This window comes from Muntiacus reevesi, chromosome 11 (genome assembly GCF_963930625.1).
Source record: "Muntiacus reevesi chromosome 11, mMunRee1.1, whole genome shotgun sequence".
Classification (NCBI taxonomy): Eukaryota; Metazoa; Chordata; class Mammalia; order Artiodactyla; family Cervidae; genus Muntiacus; species Muntiacus reevesi.
The window spans coordinates 66,445,917-66,471,648 of NC_089259.1; the positions used below are offsets into that span (position 1 = coordinate 66,445,917).

General features: G+C 39.1%; 1 protein-coding gene across 1 annotated transcript in view; it reads left to right on the plus strand.

Moving 5' to 3' along the window:
- The window catches only part of LOC136144259 (ATP-binding cassette sub-family C member 4-like), a 167,867-nt gene that overhangs the window by 124,905 nt on the left and 17,230 nt on the right, over window positions 1-25,732 (plus strand). The window contains exons 26-29 of the mRNA XM_065902006.1: window positions 2,716-2,871; window positions 8,464-8,553; window positions 21,825-21,997; window positions 22,436-22,541. Coding sequence (XP_065758078.1) covers window positions 2,716-2,871; window positions 8,464-8,553; window positions 21,825-21,997; window positions 22,436-22,541 — 525 coding nt within the window. The remainder of the gene's footprint in view (window positions 1-2,715; window positions 2,872-8,463; window positions 8,554-21,824; window positions 21,998-22,435; window positions 22,542-25,732) is intronic.

The window sequence follows — 25,732 nt, forward strand, 5'->3', positions numbered from 1 at the left end:
CAGAGTACAGCATGCGAAATGCTGGGCTGGATGAAGCACAAGCTGGAATCAAGACTGCCAGGAGAAATATAAGTAACCTCAGATAAGCATATGATATCACCCGAATGGCAGAAAGCAAAGAGGAACTAAAGAGCCTCTTGATGAAGGTGAAAGAGGAGAGTGAAAAAGCTGTCTTAAAACTCAACTTGCAGAAAACTAAGATCACGGCATCTGGTTCCATCATTTCATGTCTAATAGATGGGCAAACAATGGAAACAGTGATAGACTATTTTCTTAGGCTCTGAAAGTCACTGTGAATGGTGACTGCAGCCATGAAATTAGAAGACGCTTGCTCCTTTGAAGAAAAACTATGACAAACCTAGACATCATATTAAAAAGCAGAGATATTGCTTTGCTGACAAAGGTGCATATAGTCAAAGTTATGGTTTTTCCAGTAGTCATGTATGGATGTAAGGGTTGGGTCATAAAGAAGGCTGGGCACTGAAGAATTAGTACTTTTGAATTGGGGAGCTGGAGAAGACTCTTGAGAGTCCCTTGAACATCAAGATCAGACCACTCAATCCTAAAGGAAACCAGTCCTGAATATTCATTGGAAGAACTGATGCTGAAGCTCCAATACTTTGGCCACCTGACACGAAGAGACAACTCATTGGAAAAGACCCTGATGCTGGGAAAGACTGAAGGCAGGAGGAGAAGGGGATGACAGAATATAAGATGGTTGGGTGGCATCACTGATTCAATGGACATGAGTTTGAGCAAACTCCAGGAGATAGTGAAGGACAGGGAAATCTGGCATGCTGCAATCCATGGGCTTGCAAAGAGTTGGAAACTATTAAACACTAATAAGGTATCTTATAGTGATTGTATTATCTTTATAAGATAATAAAACTAGCTGAAACCACTTTTCTTATGTTTAATCTCTATAAAGATAAATTCTTTTTTGAAATGCCATGATTGATTTGACAGACTAAGATATGAAGCTTTCGAGGTTTTCAAATCAGAAAACATGAAAAGTTCTAAACATTCTGATTATATTGCTCAGAAAGATTTAATTGTTCTTTTTTTTAAAGCCATGGGTTTTAAAACTTTACTGATTTAAAAATGATCCAAGCATATCTTACACTCTCATCAATTCCAGATTTTAAATAGAGATGAAATCATTTCTTGGAAAGCTTCCTTTGGAGAATTTGCCGTTGGGCTTCCCTGGTGGCTCAGATGGTAAAGAATCTGCCTGCAAGGTGGGAGATATGGATTCCATCCCTGGGTCAGGAATATCCCCTAGATAGGGAAATGGCAACCAACTGTAGCTTTCTAGCCTGGAGAATTCCGTGGACAGAGGAGCCTGGCAGTCTACAGCCCATGGGGTCACAAAGAGTTGGACATGACTTATCATCTAATACTTTCTTTCACTTAAAACTTCATTGGTAAAAAAGGCCAGTTTCTGCACATATATTTAAATGTGGTTTATTCCCCACCAGCATTTTACTTAGGAAAAGGAAATGGCAACCCACTCCAGTATTCTTGCCTGGAGAATCCCATGGACAGAGGAGCCTGGCAAGCTACAGTCCACGGGTTGCAAGAGTCAGACACAACTCAGCGACTAAACCACCAACCACCAGCATTTTACCTACATTGTATTGATTCTTTAATCTTATTGCTAGTGCATTTAATTTCTCTCTGCTTTGCTTTTAATTAATAGACTGGCACTTGACATGTGTTTTTCCAAGGTTCAATTTTAAGTATTAATGTATTAATAAAATGCCTTTTGAACTGCTCCGATGAAAGATCCCATGTAAATAGCAAATACTGTTTGTGTTGTTGTTGGTCTCATTAAGTACATTTTGTCTACTGGCCTCTGTCTTTCAAGACTGAGACCTGCATTTTATATTTGAATATGTTTCCTTTCAAGATGAAATATAATTAAGATATTTAATATCAGGAGGTGATTTCATTTTTCTACCGAAGAATAATTCCTCTTAAATAAATAACATATCCCTGATGAAGTGAGTACTTGTTTGTGTGTAATACTTCTGACTTGACTTCTTGATATCTCTGTAAAATTACCCATGTAATCCTCAAGGTCAAATAACACAGGGAGTAGCAATAAAACTAATTTAAAAGCTGACTTCTAATGGACCACTTAAGAAACTGCTGGTTTATCCCTGCAGGCAGATTCTTTTTTTAAGTTATCTTCTTCCTTTATTTACGAATGTTAGCTACAAACACACACACACACACACACACACGACATACACATACATGTCTCCCCCTTTAACATACCACATAATGGATACTATGTGATAATTATAGAAAACAAACAATTTTCTGCATATTAAGCATTTAATCAGGGAAATCTGAATAAAATTGCCTGACAATTTTAGAAGGCATGAAAGTCACTATAGTTTCTATTGTGTATTCTTGGGATGATGGTGGTCTCAATCAGGGGTATTTGCGAATTTCTGTCATTTTGGTTGCCACAATTTTGGGGGTTGAATCTGGTTCATGGGTACTGTTAATCATCCTACAATATACAGGACAGGCCCCCAACCCTCAATAATGAATTATTTATCCAAAATGTCAGTAGAGCCTTGCTTGAGAAACTTATAGACTATTCTTTACATATAATAGTACTTTTAAAATTCATCTTCAACAATCAGGATTCTCCTGGGTTTTGTGCATCCTGTTAATTCTTCATCCCCCTGGGTCTCTTTACAGTATGGCATCGTGGGAAGAACAGGAGCTGGAAAAAGTTCCCTCATTGCTGCCCTTTTTAGATTGTCAGAACCTGAAGGTGACATTTGTATTGATGACATCTTGACAGTGCGTATTGGACTTCATGATTTAAGGAAGAAAATGTCAGTTGCGCTTCAGGTATGCAGAGTAGAGTGCTCTCACATTTCTTTTCATAAGTGCTTTTAATTTGATTGGTCTTTTCAAGTTAAGTGAATGAGTTGATCCTTTTTTTCCCAATAGAGCATATATTTAGCATCGGGTATTCTCAACAGACTCTTTCATCGGATACCAGGTTTTGGGTTTTTTTGCTCATTTGTTAGTTTTGTATGCATGTGATTTAAAAACTTACTGAGATGGATTTCTGGACTCAGACTTCAGTTTCCACAGTGTTATCCATTGATAATCACATAATTCTGAGAACAGAAGGCTAAGTGGTTTGATTAGCGCTGGAGAGGTTCCTATAGGGAAATATGAATTTTATTAATAAGTGTCTTACAAATGTAATTTTGCTGTGGGAATCGAGGATATCTTTTAAAAAGTGATTATCTCCTTGGAGAAGCTTCTGTGAAATAGTGAGGCTTTGAGAATTATAGGATATATAGATTCTTTGGAGAGACTTTGACAATTTAGCCATTAATGGTTAATTTTCACCAGGGAGGCAATACAGAATAGTGAGGAAGAGCAGGGGACTCAGAATTCTGACTCTATGTACCTTGGTTTTCTCTGTCTTACAAGACAGATAATAGTATCACCCCCTCAATCTGTTTCGAGGACAAAATAGGCGAGTGAGTGTGAAGTGCTTCATGTAGACCCATATGTCCCTGCTGTGATGGTGGAGTGCTGAGCTGGCCATCTCTTCCTGGGCTCTGATTCTGTTCTCTTTTCTTCTTCTTTGTAAAGTAGTATAACTTTCAGGGAGGGTTTTGGAGACTGGCTTATACGCATGGGTAGACACTCCTGTCATTCCTTGTGGTTCATTCACTCAACATAATTCTGTGATATTTACTGAGAAATTACTCTCCTCCAGGTATATAGCCAAGGGCAACCTAGATCTTGTGTCCTCATCTATCATTCTGCCCTCTTCTTTGACAGACTTGCTGATTTAAAAAATAAAAATTGAGTTTTTATTTAGATATTTAGTAATTATCTGCCCATCAAAGGAAGCTCAGAAAAATACCCTCTTGAGATGAGAAACAGAGAGGAGATGAGACAGAATGAGCCAGACAAATGTGCTTCCTGGAATGTGGATGTAATGTGTCTTGAAATACCTGTTTATCAGGAAGCATGTACAACATGGCACCCAAAGGAAGGTGAATGTAGACTTGGGTACAGCTGTTGCTACCTACCCGTGACCTTGAAAATACCTGGAATTACTCTAGGTAATTTTAAAATCAAGATTTTTTTTCAGACTCTAGTGAAATGCTACCTCACACCCCTTAAGATGTCTGCTATCAAAGAAAAGGGAGAGAAATAAAGAAAATGATAAGTGTTGGCAAGGATGTAGAGAAATTAGAATCCTTGTTCATTGCTAACAGGAATGTAAAATAGTGCAGCTACTATGGAAATCAACTTGCTGGTTGCTCTGAAAAGTTAGTGATGGAGTTATCATATGACCTAGCAATTCTACTTTAGAGTATAAACCCAGAAGAATTGGAAGAAAGTTCTTGAAGAGATACTGGAACATGCATGTTATAGCAGCATTATTCTCAACAGCCAAAAGGTGGAGGCACCCAAATGTCCATTGAGAGATGAATCAACAAAATGTGGTGCACATTCATACAGTAGAATATTACTCAGCCTTAAAAAAGAAGAAAATTCTGACACATGCTACAGCACAGATGAACCTTGAGAAAATTAAGCTAAGTGAAATAAACCAGTCACAAAGGACAAATACTGTATGATTCAACTACTAGGAGGTATCTAGAGTAGCAAATTCATGGATACAGGACGTAGAATGGTGGGTACCAGGAGTGGCCAGGTGAGGGGAGTTGTTGTTTAATGGGTATAGAGTCTCAGTTCTTCAAGATGAAAGGAGATCTATGGCTGGTGGTGGTGATGGCTATACAACAGTGTGAATGTATTTAACACCGCTGAACTGTGCACATAAAGTGGTTAATCTAGCAAATTTTATGTATATTTTACCACAATTAAAATTTTTTTTTCAAAGGTATCCCTTTCAGGAAAAATGGGAAGAACTTTTTAGCACATTCAGTCCCCATATTTAAAGATTTCCTCTGGCTATTAGATTTATAACTTATGGTTCCAGTAGAAAATAAATGGGCTTAAATTCCCAAGTTTTATGTTTTGATGGTACTCATCTCTGAAATGGCCATGTGAGATTCGTTAGTAGAAATAAAGGGCATTTCTGTAAAGTCCTTTCATATCCTTGGATGCAAAGCTTTAGAAACATGCCCTGCATTCTTTTTAATGCTTCTTAACAGGAAAAAGTTGTATGCTTGTGTACATAAAATAACTCTGTAAATAAATAACATTAGATGATTCTTGGCTCTGCCAATAATGTTTGGAAGCACATCTGAGCAAAAGCCTAAACATGCCTTGACATCAGCATGTTTTGGCTCTGTTCTGTTGGTTTCCATCCTTCCTTTGAGCATGTTCTAGGTACACACTCCAGAGAGCGTGTTTACAGAATAGTGCTAAACTTTGTATCCATGTAGATTCCACTTTATATACCTTTGTCTCCAAGGTACAGTGTTGGTTGATTAAAGAGAAAGAAATCTGGGGAGAACTTGCAATGTGTAAAGATTCCTAGGAAGCCATTCAGGAGGCAGACAGGGCTAGAATGTTTAAGAGTGTAGACCAAGTGTCAATGTGACTACAGTTTATTCCTGCTCTGCCTCGTCGACTGTGGGGCCCTGATGATGTCACTCAGCTGCCAAGCTTCATCATCCTCGTCCTTAAACCCAGTCTGGAAATCATTGCCCCACAGATTTGTGGTGAAGATGTAGCTTAGTGAGACAATGTTTGTGCCCATGTCTCATTCTTCAGAATGTTCTGTCATCAGGAACTGTTATTATTCTTAAGAATCAGGGCACTTCCCCTTAGGGTATTACTTCTATTTCAGTAAAACAAGTAACACCTTCTGAAATGACTTTACTCTTTAATTTCTGTTTATGTGTTCATGGTCCTTGGTGATTTTCTTTATATTTATCATTTAATAATAAAAACTAAATTGTTTACATAACTATGAATAGTAAAGCAAAGAAACAGAAAATAAAAACAAACAAACAAAAAAAATAGGAAATTTGGGAGAAAGCATGACAGAGAAATGTATCTAACGTTTTCCACCAAGAGGAAGAAATCAGACTAAAATTTTTTTTTTGTATTTTGATTTCTGGCTTTCCTCCCACCAGCTTCTTTCCTGACCATCACCTTGTACATACCATTACTTTCCAATCCCTCACCAAGATCTTCAGGCTTTTTCTCAGCCCTCCCCACCCTCTTGACTATTTTCTTTCTCCCTTTGAGGACAGGGCCTACATCTCTCATTTCCATTCCTCTAGTGCTTGCTATAGTCCCTGACAAGTTACATGAGTATTAGTAATAATTCCTAACGTTTATGATGGAATCCTTAACACATTTTAGTTTCTTATCCCACCATTTCCTGCTTAATCCTCACAATTTGTCGTTACCCTTATCTGACAGATTTAAAAACTGAGTCACTGGGAGATTATCCTATTATATAGCAAAGAGTTTCAGCTTTATCTCCAAAGACTCCCATCGCAGCAGAGTAAAATCCAAAGCACTAGTCATATGACAGAGACCTACACTCTCCAGTCTCCACCTTGTCCACTTCTCAGTCATGCCCGACTCTTTGTGACCTCATGGGCTGAAGCACCCCAGGATTCCCTGTCCATCATCAACTCCCGGAGCTTGCTCAAACTCATGTCCATCGAGTCGGTGATGCCATCCAACCATCCCCTTCTCCTCCTGCCTTCAGTCTTTCCCAGCATCAGGATCTTTTCCAGTGAGTCAGCTCTTCGCATCAGATGGCCAAAGTATTGAAGCTTCAGCTTCAGTAACAGTCCTTCCAGTGAATATTCAGGGTTGATTTCCTTTAGGATTGACTGGTTTGATCTTGCAGTCCAAGGGACTCTCAGGAATCTTCTCCAACACCACAGTTTAAAAGCATCAATTCTTCAGCTGTGTTGTACTCATCAGATATTTTCCCCATTTTTCCTACTGTATATCATGGGCTGATATGTGTCAGGAGAAGATTCTCAAAATTTTATCCCTCCCCAACCAAGAGCCCTTTGTCTTAACAGTGTCTTGCTAGCTGCAGAGGTGGAGAAAGTCTGTTAATTTGGTTGCTTGAATTTACTTGTCTAAGTGCAAAAACTTACATTACTCTTCCTCCCAAATGAGTAGGAAGCAGTAATGCTTGTGTCTCCACACCCCATTGTAGAGAACTTAGGAAGCTGAGGGCAGACTCTGCTCTCAGGAGAGAGGGGGAGCCCAGTGCTGTTTCTTTGAGTCGCCTCTCTTAGCTGAGCCAGGCCCACACGATCTTCCCTGGATCCCTGGTCCCTGTGATCCTGGAAGCAACAGGGAGCTTCCATGGTGGTCTCTCTTCCTCCCAGGCTCATCCACGTCACTGCTGACTGCATGAACAGGTCAGAACTGGGGGAGATGTGATCGTAACAAGGAGTTGGCAGGATTTGAATGTGGGGATTCCGAGCTGTTCTGGGCACTTGTGGAAGAGTTAGGTCTCCTCTTGTTCCCACACATGTGCATCCCCTTGTTCTGCCCCCTTCACTGAAAGAAGCTTATTGGGATCTTCACTGCTGCCCATATTCTTATGACCTGGCTTACTGAGCCTTCCAGAAGAAAATGTAAATAGCCTACATGAGCTTATGTACAGGATTCTCTCTTGAGGCCAAGAGGAGGCATATATTTCCAGTAATTTACTTGTGGCTCCTCCTGAAGCAGATGAATAGGAAGAACTATTTAAATTAAAGTATAATGACACAGGTCATGGTGGGTTTCAGGTCCTCCTGGCCTTGCACTTAATAATGAAGTTGTGTGAGACAGGTGATTCTGACACACAGGTAAGAGAATGTGGGGATCAGCTAATGCCAAAATCAGAGGTGATCTCTCCATGGACAGAGGTGCTGCAGACCCCGGGAACTGACGTTCCCCTTACACATGTGGGGATGTTCATTTCACACATGTGGAGAGATTCCAGATCCTAGAAGACAGTCTGACCAATGGAGAAAATAGCCTCCTTTATTCTTCAGTGCTAATGTGTAAATATTTAATGGTTTGCTTTGAGGCACAAACCTCTACTAATCATGCTATTGATATTTCCCACTCACACCAGGATTGACAGTTAATTTATGTAGATCTTGATGTTAAGTTTCTCATGTAATTATTTCCTCAGTTTGTGTGTATGTGTTTAAGCAGATATTTATTACCAGGGTGGCTTTTTTTTTTTTTAATAAAATCTTCATCTTCATTTTTTTCCTTAAGATGAAAAAAGCTTCTTCAATACTTTCTTCTGTTAGTGTTCAGTAGTCCAGAAGATATTTTGTAGCACACTTTGTACAATGGAAAATTATTTTAGAGATACTTGGTAAACATACATTTGCAATTTTATTATTAATAATTAATGAATTTATATGTTTTTGTATTTTAATTTTGATATTCTGTACACATTAGGAATAAAATGAAAAGAGGTTAAGGTAATAACATTCATTATTTTGGGGTATTTAGGAACCTGTTTTATTCACTGGAACAATGAGGAAAAATCTGGATCCCTTTAATGAGCATACGGATAAGGAACTGTGGAATGCCTTAGAAGAGGTAATTTATTAATAGTAACTGTAATTAACTTGCTAGCATCAGTATCTGTGTGTTTACATTTAGAACATTGCAGATAATTAAGGGGAGTGTATCAGTTTCACTGACTTCGGTAACCCCTTAGGAAAACAATGATGACATGGGTGTGCTTTAAAATGTGCATATTGATGAAGAAAATCAACAATATAATGTGACATGTTTTCATTTTAGCTCTTTTCCTAGAACCCGGAACAAATAGACACATTATCTTGTCCTTAGCAAAGTACTCAATTAGGTGTTAAAACTGTGGGATCAAATTCTACTAGTGACCTAGTGAATTGATTACTCCATTACATTCTAATATTCATGTTATTCCTCTGATCTTAAGAAACATCTACTAAGTGGAAACAGTAGTAGTTTTTATTTATTAACTAAAAGATGTAAACAAGATCATACTAATAAAATGTAGACGTTTCATAGGAAAGTGTTTATAAAGGTTAATTATATAGTCAGAATTGATTATTATTTATTGGTAATTATGTCATTCTAATGCCGTAGCATTAATGCAGGTAACAGAACCCTGGAACATCTGCTCAGTTTTTACATGGGAAGGTTCATTTCTAGAGAATTTTCTGTTATGTGTGTCATGTTTTCCCTTGCTCCGCTTCTTTGAATTTCCTTACACTTGCATGAAAAAAATTTTGACTATTAAGTTGCTGTCAGTTTGTATTTTAATGCAACTATTTTGTGTATTTGCACTCATTTTACAAATCAGTTCTACTGCTGGCAGAAACCCTAGACTTTTTTAAAAATTTATTTGTTTTAACTGAAGGCTAATTACTTTACAATATTGTAGTGGTTTTGTCATGCATAGTCTTTTGCTTTTAAAAAGTAAGAATGAACATTCCTATGCATTAACGATAAAAGATCAGAAAGAGAAGTTGAGAGAACAATCCCATTTACCATTGCAACAAAAAGAATAAAATACCTAGGAATAAACCTACCTAAGGAGACAAAAGACCTGTACTCATAAAACTACAAGATACTGACAAAAGAAATCAAAGATGATGCAAACCAGATGGAGGGATATACCATGTTCTTGGATAGGAAGAAACAATATTGTGAAAATGACTATACTACCCAAAGAATCTACAGATTCAGTACAATCCCTGACAAATTACCAATGGCATTTTTCATAGAATTAGAGCCAAAAATCTTACAGTTTTAATGGAAACACAAAAGACCCAAGTAACAAAAGCAGTCTTAAGAAAGAAAAATGAAGCTGGAGAAATTAGGTTCCCTGACTTCAGAATATATTATTGAGTTGGCAAAAAAGATTGTTACATAAGATTTTATGGAAAAAAACTTAAATGAACCTTTTCACCAGTTCAATACAGAGCTAGAGTAATCAAGTTGGTATGGTACTGCCACAAAACCAGAAACATAGATCAGTGGAGCAGGCTGGAGAGCCCAGAGGTGAACTCACAAACCTGTGGTCAACTAATCTATGACAAAGGAGGCAAGAATATACAATGGAGAAGTTGCGGTCTCTTCAGTAAGTGGTGCTGGGAAAACTGGATGGACAGTTATGTGTAAAAGAATCAAATTAGAACACTCCCTGATACAAAAATAAACTCAAAGTGGATTGAAAACCTAAATATAAGACCAGATACTATAAGACTCTTAGAGGAGAACACAGGGGAAATACTCTACCTAAATAACTACTAAATGTCTGATTGATCTTTTCAGAGAAGTGTAGCATGTTTTTTTTAATCATTTTTGTTGTTGTTGTTACACAAATCTGAGAGATTGATTGTTCATATTGTTTTGAATTGGTGTGTTTGTCATTTAGTGTCACCCTTCCAGGGAATCTCTGAAATCTGTAATATACAGATGAACCTTGACTGTGAGCAGGGAGATTTGAAGGTATGACCATTTCCAGCCAGTGATTCTGGTTTCTGAAGGATGTCACCACTGAGTCTTTATACACCCACCCTGCTTTTCAGCAGCATGTGGATTTTGTTTTCTTAAGTTGGGTCGATTGAATCACCTTCTGTCTGAAAAACAGTGCACCTCTGATTTCATTTGTTTGTGAGTCTTTTACCATAAAATTCTACAGGAGAAGAGGTGTGTAGAGCATTTAACCATTAAACGCAAAGAACAATAGAATGACCCACTACTCTTGAATTAATAGGACAAATTTAATGGTGAAATTGGGACATATCTTAAAAAAATAACTGGAAGTACTGGTACATTATTTTTCTATTTGTTCCCCAGATTGAGATCTTTTTTCACAGATTCTCAGGAAGCATTACTCTAGAATTTTAGAACATGTTGTTCCATGGACACAGAGGCAATCTAAATTATAAAAATGCTGAAGTAGTAGATATGTTCTACTACTAGTAGTAGTAGTAGTAGTTCTATTTAAACTACATTTGGAACTTTCTATAAAAAGAAAGAAATGTGAGTTTATTTCACAAAGTGAAGTGTGTGGCTTCCATGTATGCTTCTGGAATTAACCCTGTTAACTTTGGTGATATCACTTAGAGAAATCATCCCATCATCATATTTCTCTAGAAATTGATTCCTTATGACTATTTTAGAAGAAAACTTACCAAATCATTCATTGAAAAACATACAAATGTGATAAAGAAATAATTCCTTGAGGGTCTGGATAAAGGGGTGATTTATCACTCTAAATTATTGTTGTTCAGTTGCTAAGTCACCTCTGACTCTTTGTGACCCCATGGACTACAGCATGCCAGGCTTCCCTGTCCCTCACTATCTCCTGGAGTTTGCCCAAGTTCATATCCATTGAATAGATGATGCCATTAAGCCATCTCATCCTCTGTCTCCCTCTTCTCCTTCTGCCTTCAGTATTTCCCAGCATCAGGGTCTTTTCCAATGAGTCAACTGTTTGCATCAGGTGGCCAAAATATTGAAGTTTCAGCTTCAGCATCAGTTTTCCCAGAGAATATTCAGGGTTGATTTCCTTTAAGATTGACTAGTTTGATCTCCTTGTTTTCCAAGGAACTCTCAATAGTGTACTCCAGTACCACAGTTCAAAAGCATTGATTCTTCAGCACTCTTTTATTGTCCAGCTCTTGCATCTGTACATGACTACTGGGAACATCAAAGGTTTGATTATACGGACTTTTGTCAGCAAAGTGATATCTTTGCTTTTTTAACACACTGTCTAGTTTTGTCATAGTTTTCCTGCCAAGAAGTAATCATCTTCTAATTTCAAGAATACAGTCACCATCTGCACTGATTTTAGAGCCCAAGAAGAAGAAATCTGTCACTGCTTCTATCTTTTCCCCTTCTATTTGCCATGAAATGCTGGGACTGGATGCCATGATCTTAGTTTTCTTAATGTTGAGTTTTAAGCCAGTTTTTCACTCTCCTTCTTCACCTTCATCAAGAGGTATCACTAAATCAATGAAGTCAGTTTTTAAGTGACCCAGAAACCCTAGTTATTAATTTGTAAATGATACCTAACTGGATATGTAAACCCAAACTTACAGAGTTAACTTGAGAATGAGTAGGAGCGAACCAATATCTTTTCCTTTTTATGAACTTCAATTGAAAGGAAAAGGTGACTTAAAGTTTAAGGCCCTCTAATTCTGTGTCCTTGAAAGGTTGTTGCTGAATGATAAGATGCTGGGATTCTTGGCCTCCAGAGGAGATGACTTAATCTAGGGCCAAAGACAAGGCTGGATCCCTCAGAGCTTTTGTGTAATAAAGTTTTATTAAAGTATAAAGGAGATAGAGAAAGCTTCTGACATAGGCATCAGAAGGGGGAAAAAGAGTACCCCCCTCCTAGTCTTTAACTGTATGTTATATAGTCACTCACAATCTGTCAATGAAAAGAAAGGAATGTCATAAAACTTAGAATGGCACCAGATAATTCATCCCTGGCCATAAAACGATTGACTTGAATCTTGTAGAAGGGCAGATTACCAACAAATAGTTTCATTTACATAGATTAGGGGAACAATACCTGAGTAAGTAGGTTGGGCCATTTGGCGGAACCCACTTGAAGATAGGGTCTGGGGTACATTAACATAGCTTAAGACAACATTTCCGTAAGAAAAAGAAATGTATTGGTTAACTCAAGGTTTAAGAGTAGTTAGCTTCAGGTGAAGCCAGGTGTCATGGCAACACAGCATTTTAAGAGAAACCTCCTTTTAAATTTGTATAGAGAAGAAAAAAATATCGCTGGTTTGTTTCCTTCTGCTGCTTAAGAGAGATAAAAATGTCTGGCACTTGCAGCCTGTTTCCTCCGTTTGGAGATCCCTGGCCTTCCTGCCTGTTATCCTCTTACTTTCTTTTGTTTAAAGTGTGATATGATGTCCTGGAGCCAGTTAATTGTTATAAGAATATATCCTTTTTACAATTACACTTAATAAGAAAACAGTTTTATATATAAATTATTTATCCATATGAATTTAGTTTCTAATTTATAAGAACAGATATGTCACGCAATTAGAGTCACTTATGCCTTCATTCATGTTGTTGCTGTTTGTCACGTCTAACTCTTCTGCAACCCCATGAACTACAGCCCGCCATGGTCCTCTGTCCATGGGATTTATCAGTCAAGACTACTGGAGTGGGTTGCAATTTCCTTAGCCAGGGTGTCTCACCCAGGATCTAACCCAAGTCTCCTGCTTGGCAGGTGGATTCTTTACCACTGAACCACCAGGGAAGCCCACCTTCATCCAGCCAACAAATACTTACTGAGAGCTTGTCAGGCAATGTTTCAGATTCTGGGACTATCACAGTTATCAAGAGACAAAATATCTGTCCTTTTGGAGCTTAAATTCTCCGAGAGAAGTTGAAAAGCAAGCCAATGCATATGTAACAAAATCTCAGTGCTGATACATGCAAAGGAGAAAAGTGAAGCAGAACATGAAGAGGGGCGAGCTGATAGCATTATTAATAATGGGCAATATCTATTGATCTGTCACAAATTCTGCATGTACTGACTCATTTAATATTCTTCACAATGTTAGGAGACACTCACTTTTATAATTATGATGTTACAGTCTTACTTAGAGTGAGGAAGCTAAGATAGAGTAGGTTCAGGAATTTGCCCAGTTGGCACAGCCAGGCAAGATTTATCCCCAGGCTGCCTGGCTTCAAGTCTCCAATTTGTTTTTGTTTGGCTGCAAAAAAAAAAAAAAAAAAAAGTCAACAAAAGAGTCCAAAATAGAGTATTTGGATGCAGTCTCAAGAATGACAGAGTGATCTTGGCTCATTTCCAAGTGAAACCATTCAGTATCACAGTAATCCAAGTCTGTGCTCCAAGCAATAATGCCAAAAAGGCTAAAGTTGAACAGTTTGATGAAGACCTACAAGACCTTCTAGAACTAAAACCAAAAAAGATATCTTCTTCATCATGGGGACTGAAATACAAAAGTAGGAAGTCAAGAGATACATGGAGTAACAGGCAAGTCTGGCCTTGGGATACAAAATGAAGCAGGGCAAAGGCCAACAGAGTTTTTCCAATAGAACATGCTGATCAAGCAAACACCCTCTTCCAACAACACAAGAAACAACTTTACACATGGACGTCACCAGATGGTCAATACCAAAATCAGATTGATTTTATTATTTGCAACCAAAGATGGAGAAGCTCTATACAGTCAGCAAAAACAAGACCAGGAGCTGACTATGGCTCAGATCATGAACTCCTTAGTGCAAAACGCAGGCTTAAATGGAAGAAAGTAGGGAAAACCACAAGCAATATGACCTAAAACAAATCCCTTACAAATTACAAAGTGGAAGTGACAAGTAGATTCAAGGGATTAGTTCTGATAGACAGAGTGCCTGAAGATCTATGGACACAGGTTTGTAACACTCTACTGGAGGTGGTGAACAAAACCATCCCCAAGAAAAAGAAATGCAACAAGACAAAATGGTTGTGTGAGAAGGCCTTACAAATAGCTGAGAAAAGAAGAGAAGCACAAGGCAAAGGAGAAAAGGACAGATATACTCATCTCAATTCAGAGTTCCAAAGAATAGCACAGAGAGATATGAAAGCCTTCCTAAGTGATCACTGCAAAGAAATAGAGGAAAGCAATAGAGAAGGAAAGACTAGAGATCTCATCAGGAAAGTTAGCAATACCAAGGGAACATTTCCTGCATGGATGGACACAATAAAAAACAGAAACAGTATGGATATAACAGAAGCAGAAGATATTAAGAAGAGGTGGCAATAATACATGGAAGAACTATTTTTTAAAAAAGGTCTTAACCACCCAAATGGCCACAATGGTGTGATCGCTCACTGAGAGACAGACATCATGGAGTGTGAAGTCAAGTGGGCCTTAGGAAGCATCATGATGAAGAAAGCTAGTGGAGGTGATGGGATTCCAGCTGATCTATTTCAAATGGGTGAACGAAGCTCCACCCATCAACAGAAAATTGGATTCAAGGATTAAAGATTTACTGAGCATGGCCCTGCCCTTCAGAATAAGACCTAATTTCCCCCTGTCAGTCTCTCCCATCAGGAAGCTTCCATAAGCCTCTTATCCTTCTCCATCAGAGGGCAGACAGGTGGAAAACCACAATCACAGAAAATGAACCAATCTAATCACATAGACCACACCTTGTCTAACAATGAAACTATGAGCTATGCCATTTAGGGCCACCCAAGACCGATGGGTCATGGGGGAGAGTTCTACAAAATGTGGTCCACTGGAGACGGGAATGCAAACCACTTCAGTATTCTTGCCTTGAGAACCCCATGAACAATATGAAAAGGTAAAAATATAGGACACTGAAAGATGACTCCCCAGGTTGGTTCAGTTCAGTTCAGTCGCTCAGTCGTGCCTGACCCTTTGCAACCCCATGAATCGCAGCACGCCAGGCCTCCCTGTCCATCACCAACTCCTGGAGTTTACTAGAAGTCATGCCCATTGAGTCGGTGATACCATCCAGCCATCTCATCCTCTGTCTCCCCCTTCTCCTCCTGCGCCCAATCCCTCCGAGCATCAGGGTCTTTTCCAATGAGTAAAATCTTCCCATGAGGTAGCCAAAGTACTGGAGTTTCAGCTTCAGCATCAGTCCTTCCAATGAACACCCAGGACTTACCTCCTTTAGGATAGACTAGTTGGAACTCCTTGTATTCCAAGGGACTCTCAAGAGTCTTCTCCAACACCACAGTTCAAAAGCATCAATTTTTCGGCACTCAGCTTTCTTCACAGTCCAACTCTCACATCCATACATGACCACTGGAAAAACCATAGCCTTGACCAGACAGACCTTTGTTGGCAAAGTAATGTCTCTGCGTTTAATATGCTATCTAGGTTGGTCATAACTTTCCTTCCAAGGAGTAAGTGTCTTTTAATTTCATGGCTGCAGTCACCATCCACAATGGTTTTGGAGCCCCCAAAAATGAAATCTGACACTGTTTCCACTGTCTCCCCATCTATTTCCCATGAAGTGATGGGACCAGATGCCATTATCTTAGTTTTCTGAATGTTGAGCTTTAAGCCAACTTTTTCACTCTCCTCTTTCACTTTCATCAAGAGGCCTTTTAGTTCCTCTTCACTCTCTGCCATAAGGGTGGTGTCATCTGCATATCTGAGGTTATTAATATTTCTCCCAGCAATCTTGATTCCAGTTTGTGCTTCTTCCAGTTCAGCATTTCTCATGATGTACTCTGCATATGATTTAAATAAGCAGGGTGACAATATACAGCCTGGACGTACTCCTTTTCTTATTTGGAACCAGTCTGTTGTTCCATGTCCAGTTCTAACTGTTGCTTCCTCACCTGCATACAGGTTTCTCAAGAGGCAGGTCAGGTGGTCTGGTATTCCCAACTCTTTCAGAATTTTCCACAGTTTATTGTGATCCACACAGTCGAAGGCTTTTGCATAGTCAATAAAGCAGAAATATATGTTTTTCTGGAACTCTCTTGCTTTTTTGATGATCCAGCAGTTATTGGCAATTTGATCTCTGGTTTCTCTGTCTTTTCTAAAACCAGCTTGAACATCAGTAAGTTCTCGGTTCACTTATTGCTGAAGCCTGGCTTGGAGAATTTTGAGCATTACTCTACTAGCGTGTGAGATGAGTACAAGTCGGTAGGTGCCCAATAATCTACTGGAGACCAGTGGAGAAATAACACCAGAAAGAATGAAAAGACACAGCCAAAGCAAAAGCAACACCCAGTTTTGTATGTGACTGGTGATAGAAGCAAGGTCTGATGCTGTAAAGAACAATATTGCTTAGGAACCTGAAATGTTAGGTCTATTAATCAAGGCAAATTGGAAGTGGTCAAACATAAGATGGTAAGAGTGAACATCGACATTTTAGGAATTGGCAAACTAAAATGGACTGGAATGAGTGAATTTAAATCAGATGACCATTATATCTACTACTGTGGGCAAGAATCCCTTCGAAGAAACGAAGTAGCCATCATCATCAACAAAAGAGACTGAAATGCAGTACTAGGATGTAATCTCAAAAACGACAGAATGATCTCTGTTCGTTCCAAGTCAAGCCATTCAATATCATGATAATCCGGGTCTATGCCCTGACCAGTAATGCTGAAGAAGCTGAAGTTGAATGGTTCTATGAAGACCTACAAGAAATTTTAGAACTAACACCCTAAAAAGATGTCCTTTTCATTATAGGGGACTGGAATGCAAAAGTAGGAAGTCAAGAAACACCTGAAGTAACAGGCAAATTTGGCCTTGGAGGACAGCATGAAGCAGGGAAAGGCTAATAGAGTTTTGCCAAGAGAACACACTGGTCATAACAAACACCATCATCCAACAACATAAGATAAGACTCTACACATGGACATCATCAGATGGTCAACTGTGAAATCAGATTGATTATATACTTTGCAACTAAAGATGGAGAAACTCTTAACAGTCAGGAAAAACAAGACTTGGAGCTGACTGTGGCTCAGATCATAAAATCCTTATTGCCAAATTCAAACTTAAATTGAAGAAAGTAGGGAAAACCACTAGACCATTCAAGTATGACCTAGATCAAATCCCTTGTGATTATACAGTAGAAGTGAGAAATAGATTTAAGGGTCTAGATCTGATAGAGTACCTGATAAACTATTGACAGAGGTTCATGACATTATATAGGAGACAGGGATCAGGACCATTCCCAAGAAAAAGAAATGCAGAAAAGCAAAATGGCTGTCTGAGGAGGCCTTATAATTAGCTGTGAAAAGAAGAGAAGTGATAAACGAAGGAGAAAAGGAAAGATATACCCACGTGAATGCAGAGTTCCAAAGAACAACAAGGAGAGATAAGAAAGCCTTCTTCAGTGATGAATGCAAAGAAATAGAGGGAAACAATAGAATGGGAAAGACTAGAGATCTCGTCAAGAAAATTAGAGATACCAAGGGAACATTTCATGCAAAGATGGGCTCAATAAAGGACAGAAATGGTATGGACCTAACAGAAGCAGTAGATATTAAGAAGAGGTGGCAAGAATACACAGAAGAACTATAAAAAAAAAAAAAAAAAAAAAAAAGGTCTTCATGACCCAGATAATCATGATGGTGTGATCACTTATCTAGATCCAGACATCCTGGAATGTGAAGTCAAGTGGGCCTTAGGAAGCATCACTACAAGCAAAGCTAGTGGAGGTGATGGAATACCGGTTGAGCTATCAAATCGTAAAAGATTATTCTGTGAAAGTGCTGCACTTAATATGCCAGCAAATTTGGAAAACTCAGCGGTGGTCACAGGACTAGAAAAGGTCAGTTTGCATTTCAGTCTTAAGGAAAGGCAATCCCAAAGAATGCTCAAACTACTCACAATTGTACTCATCTCACACACTAGTAAAGTAATGCTCATAATTCTCCAAGCAAGACTTCAACAATATGTAAACCATGAACTTCCAGATGTTCAAGCTGGTTTTAGAACAGGCAGAGGAACCAGAGATCAAATTGTCAATATCTGCTGGATAATCAAAAAAGCAAAAGAGTTGAGAAAAACATCTATTTCTATATTATGACTCTGCTAAAGTCTTTGACTGTGTGGATCACAATAAACTGGAAAATTCTAAAAGAGATGGGAATACCAGACCACCTGACCTACCTCTTGAGAAATCTGTATGCAGGTAAGGAAGCAACAGTTAGAACTGGACTTGGAACAAGAGACTGGTTCCAAATAGGGAAAGCAGTATGTCAAGGCTGTATATTGTCACCCTGCTTATTTAACTCATATGTAGAGTACATCATGAGAAACACTGAGCTGGAGAAAGCACAAACTGGAATCAAGATTTCTGGGAGAAATATCAATAACCTCAGATATGCAGATGACACCACCCTATGTCATAAAATGAAGAAGAACTAAAGAGCCTCTTGATGAAAGTAAAAGGGGAGAGCAAAGAAGTTGGCTTAAAGCTCACCATTCAGAAAACTAAGATAATGGCATCTGGTCCCATCACTTCATGGCAAATAGGTGGGAAAACAATCAAAACATTGGCAGACTTTATTTTGGGGGGCTCCAAAATCACTGTGGATGGTGATTGCAGACTTGAAATTAAAAGATGCTTACACCATGGAGAAGGAAATGGCAACCCACTCCATTGTTCTTGCCTGGAGAATCCCAGAGACCGGGGAGCCTGGTGGGCTGACGTCCATGGGGTCACAGAGTCGGACACGACTGAAGTGACTTAGCAGCAGCAGCGGCACACCTTGGAAGGAAAGTTATGACCAAATTAGACAGTATATTAAAAAGCAGAGACATTACTTTGCCAACAATGGTCCATCTAGTCAAGGCTGTGGTTTTTCCCGTAGTCATGTTTGGATGTGAGAATTGGATTATAAAGAGAGCTGAGCACCAAAGAACCGGTGCTTCTGAACTGTGGTGTTGGAGAAGACTCTTGAGCATCCCTTGGACTGCAAGGAGATCCATCCAGTCCATCCTAAATGTAATTAGTCCTGAATATTCATTGGAAGGACAGATGTTGAAGCTGAAACTCTAGTACTTTGGCCACCTGATGCAAAGAACTGACTCATTGGAAAAGACCCTGATGCTGAGAAAGATTGAAGGTGGGAGGAGAAGGGGTTAACAAAAGATGAGATGGTTGGATGGCCTCACTGTCTCAATGAACATGAGTTTGAGTGAACTCTGGGAGTTGGTGATGGACAGGGAGGCCTGCTGTGCTGCATTCCTTGGGGTTGCCAAGAGTCAGACATGACTGAGCAACTGAACTGAACTGAACTGATTTCCAATCCTAAAAGATGATGTTGTTCAAGTGCTGCACTTAATATGCCCACAAATTTGGAAGACTCAGCAGTGGCCACAGGACTGGAAAAGGTCAATCTCCCTTCCATTCCCATAGAAGGGCAGTTCCAAAGAATGTTCAAATTACCACACAATTGGACTCATTTCCTGTGCTAGCAAGCTAATGCTCAAAATCCTTCACGCTAAGCCTCAACATTACATGAGTCAAGAATTTCCAAATGTGCAAACTGGGTTTAGAAAGGCCAGAGGAACTGGAGATCAAATTGCCAACATCCATTGGATCATCGAAAAAGCAAGAGAATTCCAGAAAAACGTCTTTTTCTTTGACTACACTATAACCTTTGACTGTGTGGATCACAACAGACTGTGGAAAATTCTTAAAGAGATAGGAATACCAGACCACCTTACTTGCCTCCTGCAAATCCTGTATGCCGGTCAAGAAGCAACAGTTAGAACCGGACAGGAACAACTGGTTCCAAGCAACAATTTGGACTGGTTCCAAATTGGGAAAGGAGTACATCAAGGCTATATATTGTCACCTCATTTATTTGACTTATATGCAGAGTACATCATGCGAAATGCCAGGCTAGATGAAGCTGGCATCAAGATTGCTGAGAGAAATATCAATGACGTCAGATACGCACCTGACACTGCCCTAATGGTAGAAAGTGAAGAGGAACTAAAGAGCTTCTTGATAAAAGTGAAAGAGTAGTGGGAAAAAGCTGGCTTAAAGCTCAACATTCAAGAAACTAAGATCATGGCATCCTGTCTCATCACTTCATTGCAATATATGGGAAAATAATGGAAACAATGACAGACTTTATTTCCAAAATCACAGCAGATGGTGAATGCAGCCATGAAATTAAAAAATGCTTGCTCCTGGGAAGAAGAGTTATAACAAACCTATACAGAATATTAAAAGCAGAGACATCACTTTCCTGACAAAGTCCATGTAGTCAAACCTATGGTTTTCCCAGTAGTCATGTACCAGTGTGAGAGTTGGACCATAAATAAGGCTGAGCACTGAAGAACTGATGCTTTTGAACTGTGGTTCTGAAGAAGATTGTGAGTTCCTTGGACCACAAGGAGATCAAACCAGTCAATCCTAAAGGGAATCAACCCTGAGTTTTCCTTGGAAGGACTGATGATGAAGCTGAAGCTCTAATACTTTGGCCACCTGATGTGAAGAGACGACTCATTGGAAAAGACCCCGATGCTGGAAAAGATGGAAGACAGGTTGAGAAGGGTATAAAAGAGGACAAGATGGTTGAATGGCATCACTGACTTAAGGGACAGGAGTTTGAGCAAACTCCAAGAAATAGTGAACGACAAGGAACCCTGGTGTGCTGCTCTCCATGAGGTTGCAAAGTGTTGGACATGACTCAGTGACTGAACAACAGCAACCAATATCCATATGCTGGGGAAATAAGATGTTGTGTTTTATTTTTCATGCATTTTCATTCACTACAATGCATTTATGACACTGAAGAAAATGCACTTGATTGGTCCACTATTTATAGAATTAAACTTGGGAAAGAACCATCATTAGAATGGCCTCCAGGATTCCTAATGTATAAGGGGCAGTTTGCCATTGTTTAAAACTTGCATATATTAAACTTTAGAAAATAGTAAAGGGCCAATAAGACTATATCTTCAGAGAACCAGATTTTCTGTAAAAGTTTTGAAAGTTTTTCTCTAGTGTACCAACTCCTATGCAAAATGTACTTTGGGAAACTTGACTCAACCATAAAGATCCTTTTAACTTTTCTGTTTAAATCGCATTGAGAGAAATAGCTTCACTTTTTGAGAGACTTCCTTAACTGACACCTACGTGGTGTTTCTGGTGGATGTCCTGTGGTGGGAATGGGGGACACTGAGAACTTTCTGTCTTGAGTTGACTCCACCATCTTTTCTCAGTGAACATTCACTGTAAGGAGCTCTCCCTATCACCTGGCTGTACATGTCAGATACGTAAGAAGTCCTGAGGAGGTCAAAGCTCTAATGTCTAAGAGGCTTGTCTACTTCAGGAACAGTTTGCATAGAAAAATGTCATTCTTTCTGTTTCTACAGGTACAATTTAAAGAATCCATCGAAGGTCTTCCTGCTAAAATGAATACTGAATTAGCAGAATCTGGATTGAACTTGAGTGTTGGTCAGAAACAACTGGTGTGCCTTGCCAGGGCTATTCTCAGGAAAAATCAGATATTGATTATTGACAAAGCCACATCATATGTGGATCCAAGGTATGGAACTGAGCCCCAGGAAATCTTGAACTGACTTGTAAATGTGGTAAATGGAAAACATTTAGTGAAACTTCGAAATGTTTCTAACTGCTCGCTTGGTCTCATAGATATCTGTTGATAATATTAATTCCAGAAAATAAAGGATAAAACAAGACATGTTATATGGTGTCAATTTTGTTATGAGGCATCCTAAGAGAGCAGAATTCCTAAATCCAGCTCCTGACAGTTCCAAGCAATGTTGAGGGAAGACTAATTTTCCATCATTTTATGAAAAATAGTTAACTTGAGGTAGACTTTTTATACTTAGCTTTTTCGGAATAAGACTATATGTTAAAGTATTGATTTTTAAAAACATTGTAAAAATATCATAGGATATTTTTAAGTCTTAAGTCTGCTTTTCCTGTCTTTACTAAACTAAATCAACTTCTTTGTTTCTAGCACTGATGAGTTAATACAAAAAAAAATTTGTGAGAGGTTTGCCCAGTGCACTGTGCTGACCATTGCACACAGGTTGAGAACCGTTATTGACTATGAAAGGATACTGGTAAGACCCTCAACATTTTAGCTGTTTCCATTTATGTTCAATTTTCAATGTATCCTTCCTTGTAAAATTTGATAGGAACCTCCATTAATGTTTCTCTTAGTTTCTTCTCTCATTCCTGAAAATTACTCAAGTACATAACTATACTTTTAGAATGTGCTATTAAATAATATATCCAATAATCTTATATGTTCATATTAAAAGTTTATTTAAATTGTCATTTTTTAAATGACAGCCAACCATTAAAATATTCTAAACCCAAGTTATAGCTCCATATTTTAGTGGGGTAGAACACAGTCATTTTCAATGTGTCATAGTTGTTCCAGCATTTTTGGATTCTCTTATCAAAAAAATAGACTCAAATTTAGACTGCCAGGAGGTTGATGGCTAAACTTGTAGAATTTCTCAGGAGTTCATGAGAAGAAAAGGTCTAGTGAGAAAAACAGTATTTTTTAATTGAAAGGATTTAATATAAGAAATGTATTACATAGGGATTAGAGGGCTAGAAAAATGAAACACTGGGGTAATGATTTTAGAAAGCAGCATCTATATCCTTGGACAGATCTCCAGACCTGAGAACTTGGAAGAGAGGCCCTAAAGAATTGATGCTTGGACCTCTGAGGAGAGGTCACTGCCTGGCTGCTGGTCATATTTGTGAGGGAGCAGGATGGGGCTGGTTCTCCATGTGCTAATAGCTGGGCGCTGGAGTCAGGTCCCAGTGCTGAGGTGATGCTAGTAGCAGAATCAGGTAGAACATTAGCTGTATTTCCCACCTTCAGTCTCCCTCTACTGCTCCCCTACTGGCAGAACCTAACAAAGGCCACCTGGCAAAAGAGTCTGAACTGTTGCAGTGACTTGCAAAGGCCCAGCTTCTGCATCACAGGTGAGAATATGGAAAGAAAGGCAAATCAGGGATGAGAGACTAAATAAACAACCAACAAGTCTCTTACACAATAGCTCTGTTCTGTACACATGGCAAGCTCCAGGCTTTGGCCTCTGATTATCTGTCTAGTGTCTTCTTTCCAGGTTTGGTTGACTCTTCCTTCCTTAGTAATTTAATATTTCCTTCCTTAGCTTTATTTCCTTTCTCCATCTATTCCTTTTCTCTCTTTTTTATTTTATCTCTTTCCTTGTCCTTTCCCTCTGTTGCTTGCTCAGTTTTAATAAATGAGAAATGGGATGTGGCTTTATAACATAAGAAAAGCATTCCTCAAAGGAAAAACTTTGGCAGCAAATAATCCCACCCTCCCTAGAGTGTTGGCTTAGTCTAAGGTGACTGCAGTGGAAATGGTAAGAAGGTGGGACTTGGGGTAGGTAAGGAAGTGGAGCCAGGTGGACTCCGTGATGGATTGAACATGGAATCTGAGGGCAGAGAGAGGTTGACGCTGGTTTCTGGGTGCAGAGACTGAGCATCTGGGTGAGTGGCGAAGATGGAGGGAGAAGGGAGATGCTAGGGTTCTCTTTGGAGTCTGTCATCTTTGTGATGAATGACCTTGTTTCCAGGAAAGGATCTTACCCTTTACCATGGAGCTGCTCTTCCCACTCCTGTGTTGGGAGACTTTCAGTTTAAGGTTCCCTGGTTGAGGTCATCAGTGATGTCATGGGGAGTTCCAACCAGGAGATGTAAGCTTGGCCCTGTGTTTATATCTCTGTCTGAGCTGGTCTTGGTCGCTGACTCCTCTGGTAGGAATAACAGGATTAGACCTCAGGGCACCAAGAGACAGGCGTCCCCCAGCTTCAGGGTTGGGGATTGTCCTCTGTGCTCTATTCACCCCAGGTGTAAATCTTATATGTTATTCTAGAGCTTCTAATTACCAGTTGGCTTTCAGTGTAGCAAAAAACATCACAAATAACGTTCTTTCTCAAACCTTCAATTTTTGAGGCAATTTTATTTTTATTGCTTGCTTTAGAAATATAGACATACCTGTTTTATTGTGCTTCCCAGATACTGCTCTTTTTTTTTTTTACAAATTGGGAGCTTGTCATAAACCTGCATCGAGCAAGTCTGTAGGCACCATTTTTCCATCAGCATTTGCTTATTCCATGTCTCTGTGTCACGTTTTGGTAATTCTCACAATATATCAAACATTTTCACTATCATTGCAGTTGCTTTGGTGATCTGTAACATGAATGGTCTTTGATATTACTACTATGACTTACTGAAGTCTCTGATGATGGTTAATAATTTTTAGAAATACCTTATTTTTTTCTCAGTTATTTTTATTAGTTGGAAGCTAATTACTTTACAATATTATAGTGGTTTTTGCCATATATTGACGTGAATCAGCCATGGATTTATATGTGTTCCCCATCCTGACCCCCCTCCCACCTCCCTTCCAATCCCATCTCTCTGGGTCATCCCAGTGCACCAGCACCGAGCACTTGTCTCATGCATCCAACCGGGACTGGTGGTCTGTTTCACACTTGATAATATATATCTTTCAATGCTGTTCTTTCCTATCATCCGACCCTCGACTTCTCCCATAGAGTCCAAAATTCTGTTCTATACATCTGTGTCTGTTTTTCTGTCTTGCATATAGGGTTATCATTACCATCTTTCTAAATTCCATATATATGCATTAGTATACTGTATTGGTGTTTATCTTTCCAGCTTACTTCACTCTGTAAAATGGGCTCCAGTTTCATCCATCTCATTAGAACTGATTCAAATGAATTCTTTTTAACGGCTGAGTAATATTCCATGGTGTAAATGTACCACAGCTTCCTTATCCATTCATCTGCTGATGGGCATCTAGGTTGCTTCCATGTCCTAGCTATTATAAACAGTGCTGCGATGAACATTGGGGTGCATGTGTCTCTTTCAGATCTGGATTCCTCAGTGTGTATGCCCAGAAGTGGTATTGCTGGGTCATATGGTAGTTCTATTTCCAGTTTTTTAAGAAATCTCCACACTGTTTTCCATAGTGGCTGTACTAGTTTGCATTCCCACCAACAGCGTAAGAGGGTTCCCTTTTCTCCACACCCTCTCCAGGATTCATTGCTTGCAGACTTTTGGATAGCAGCCATTTTGACTAGTGTGTAATGGTACCTCATTGAGGTTTTGATTTGCATTTCTCTGATAATGAGTGATGTTGAGCATATTTTCATGTGTTTGTTAGCCATCTGTATGTCTTCTTTGGAGAAATGTCTGTTTAGTTCTTTGGCCCATTTTTTGATTGGGTCATTTATTTTTC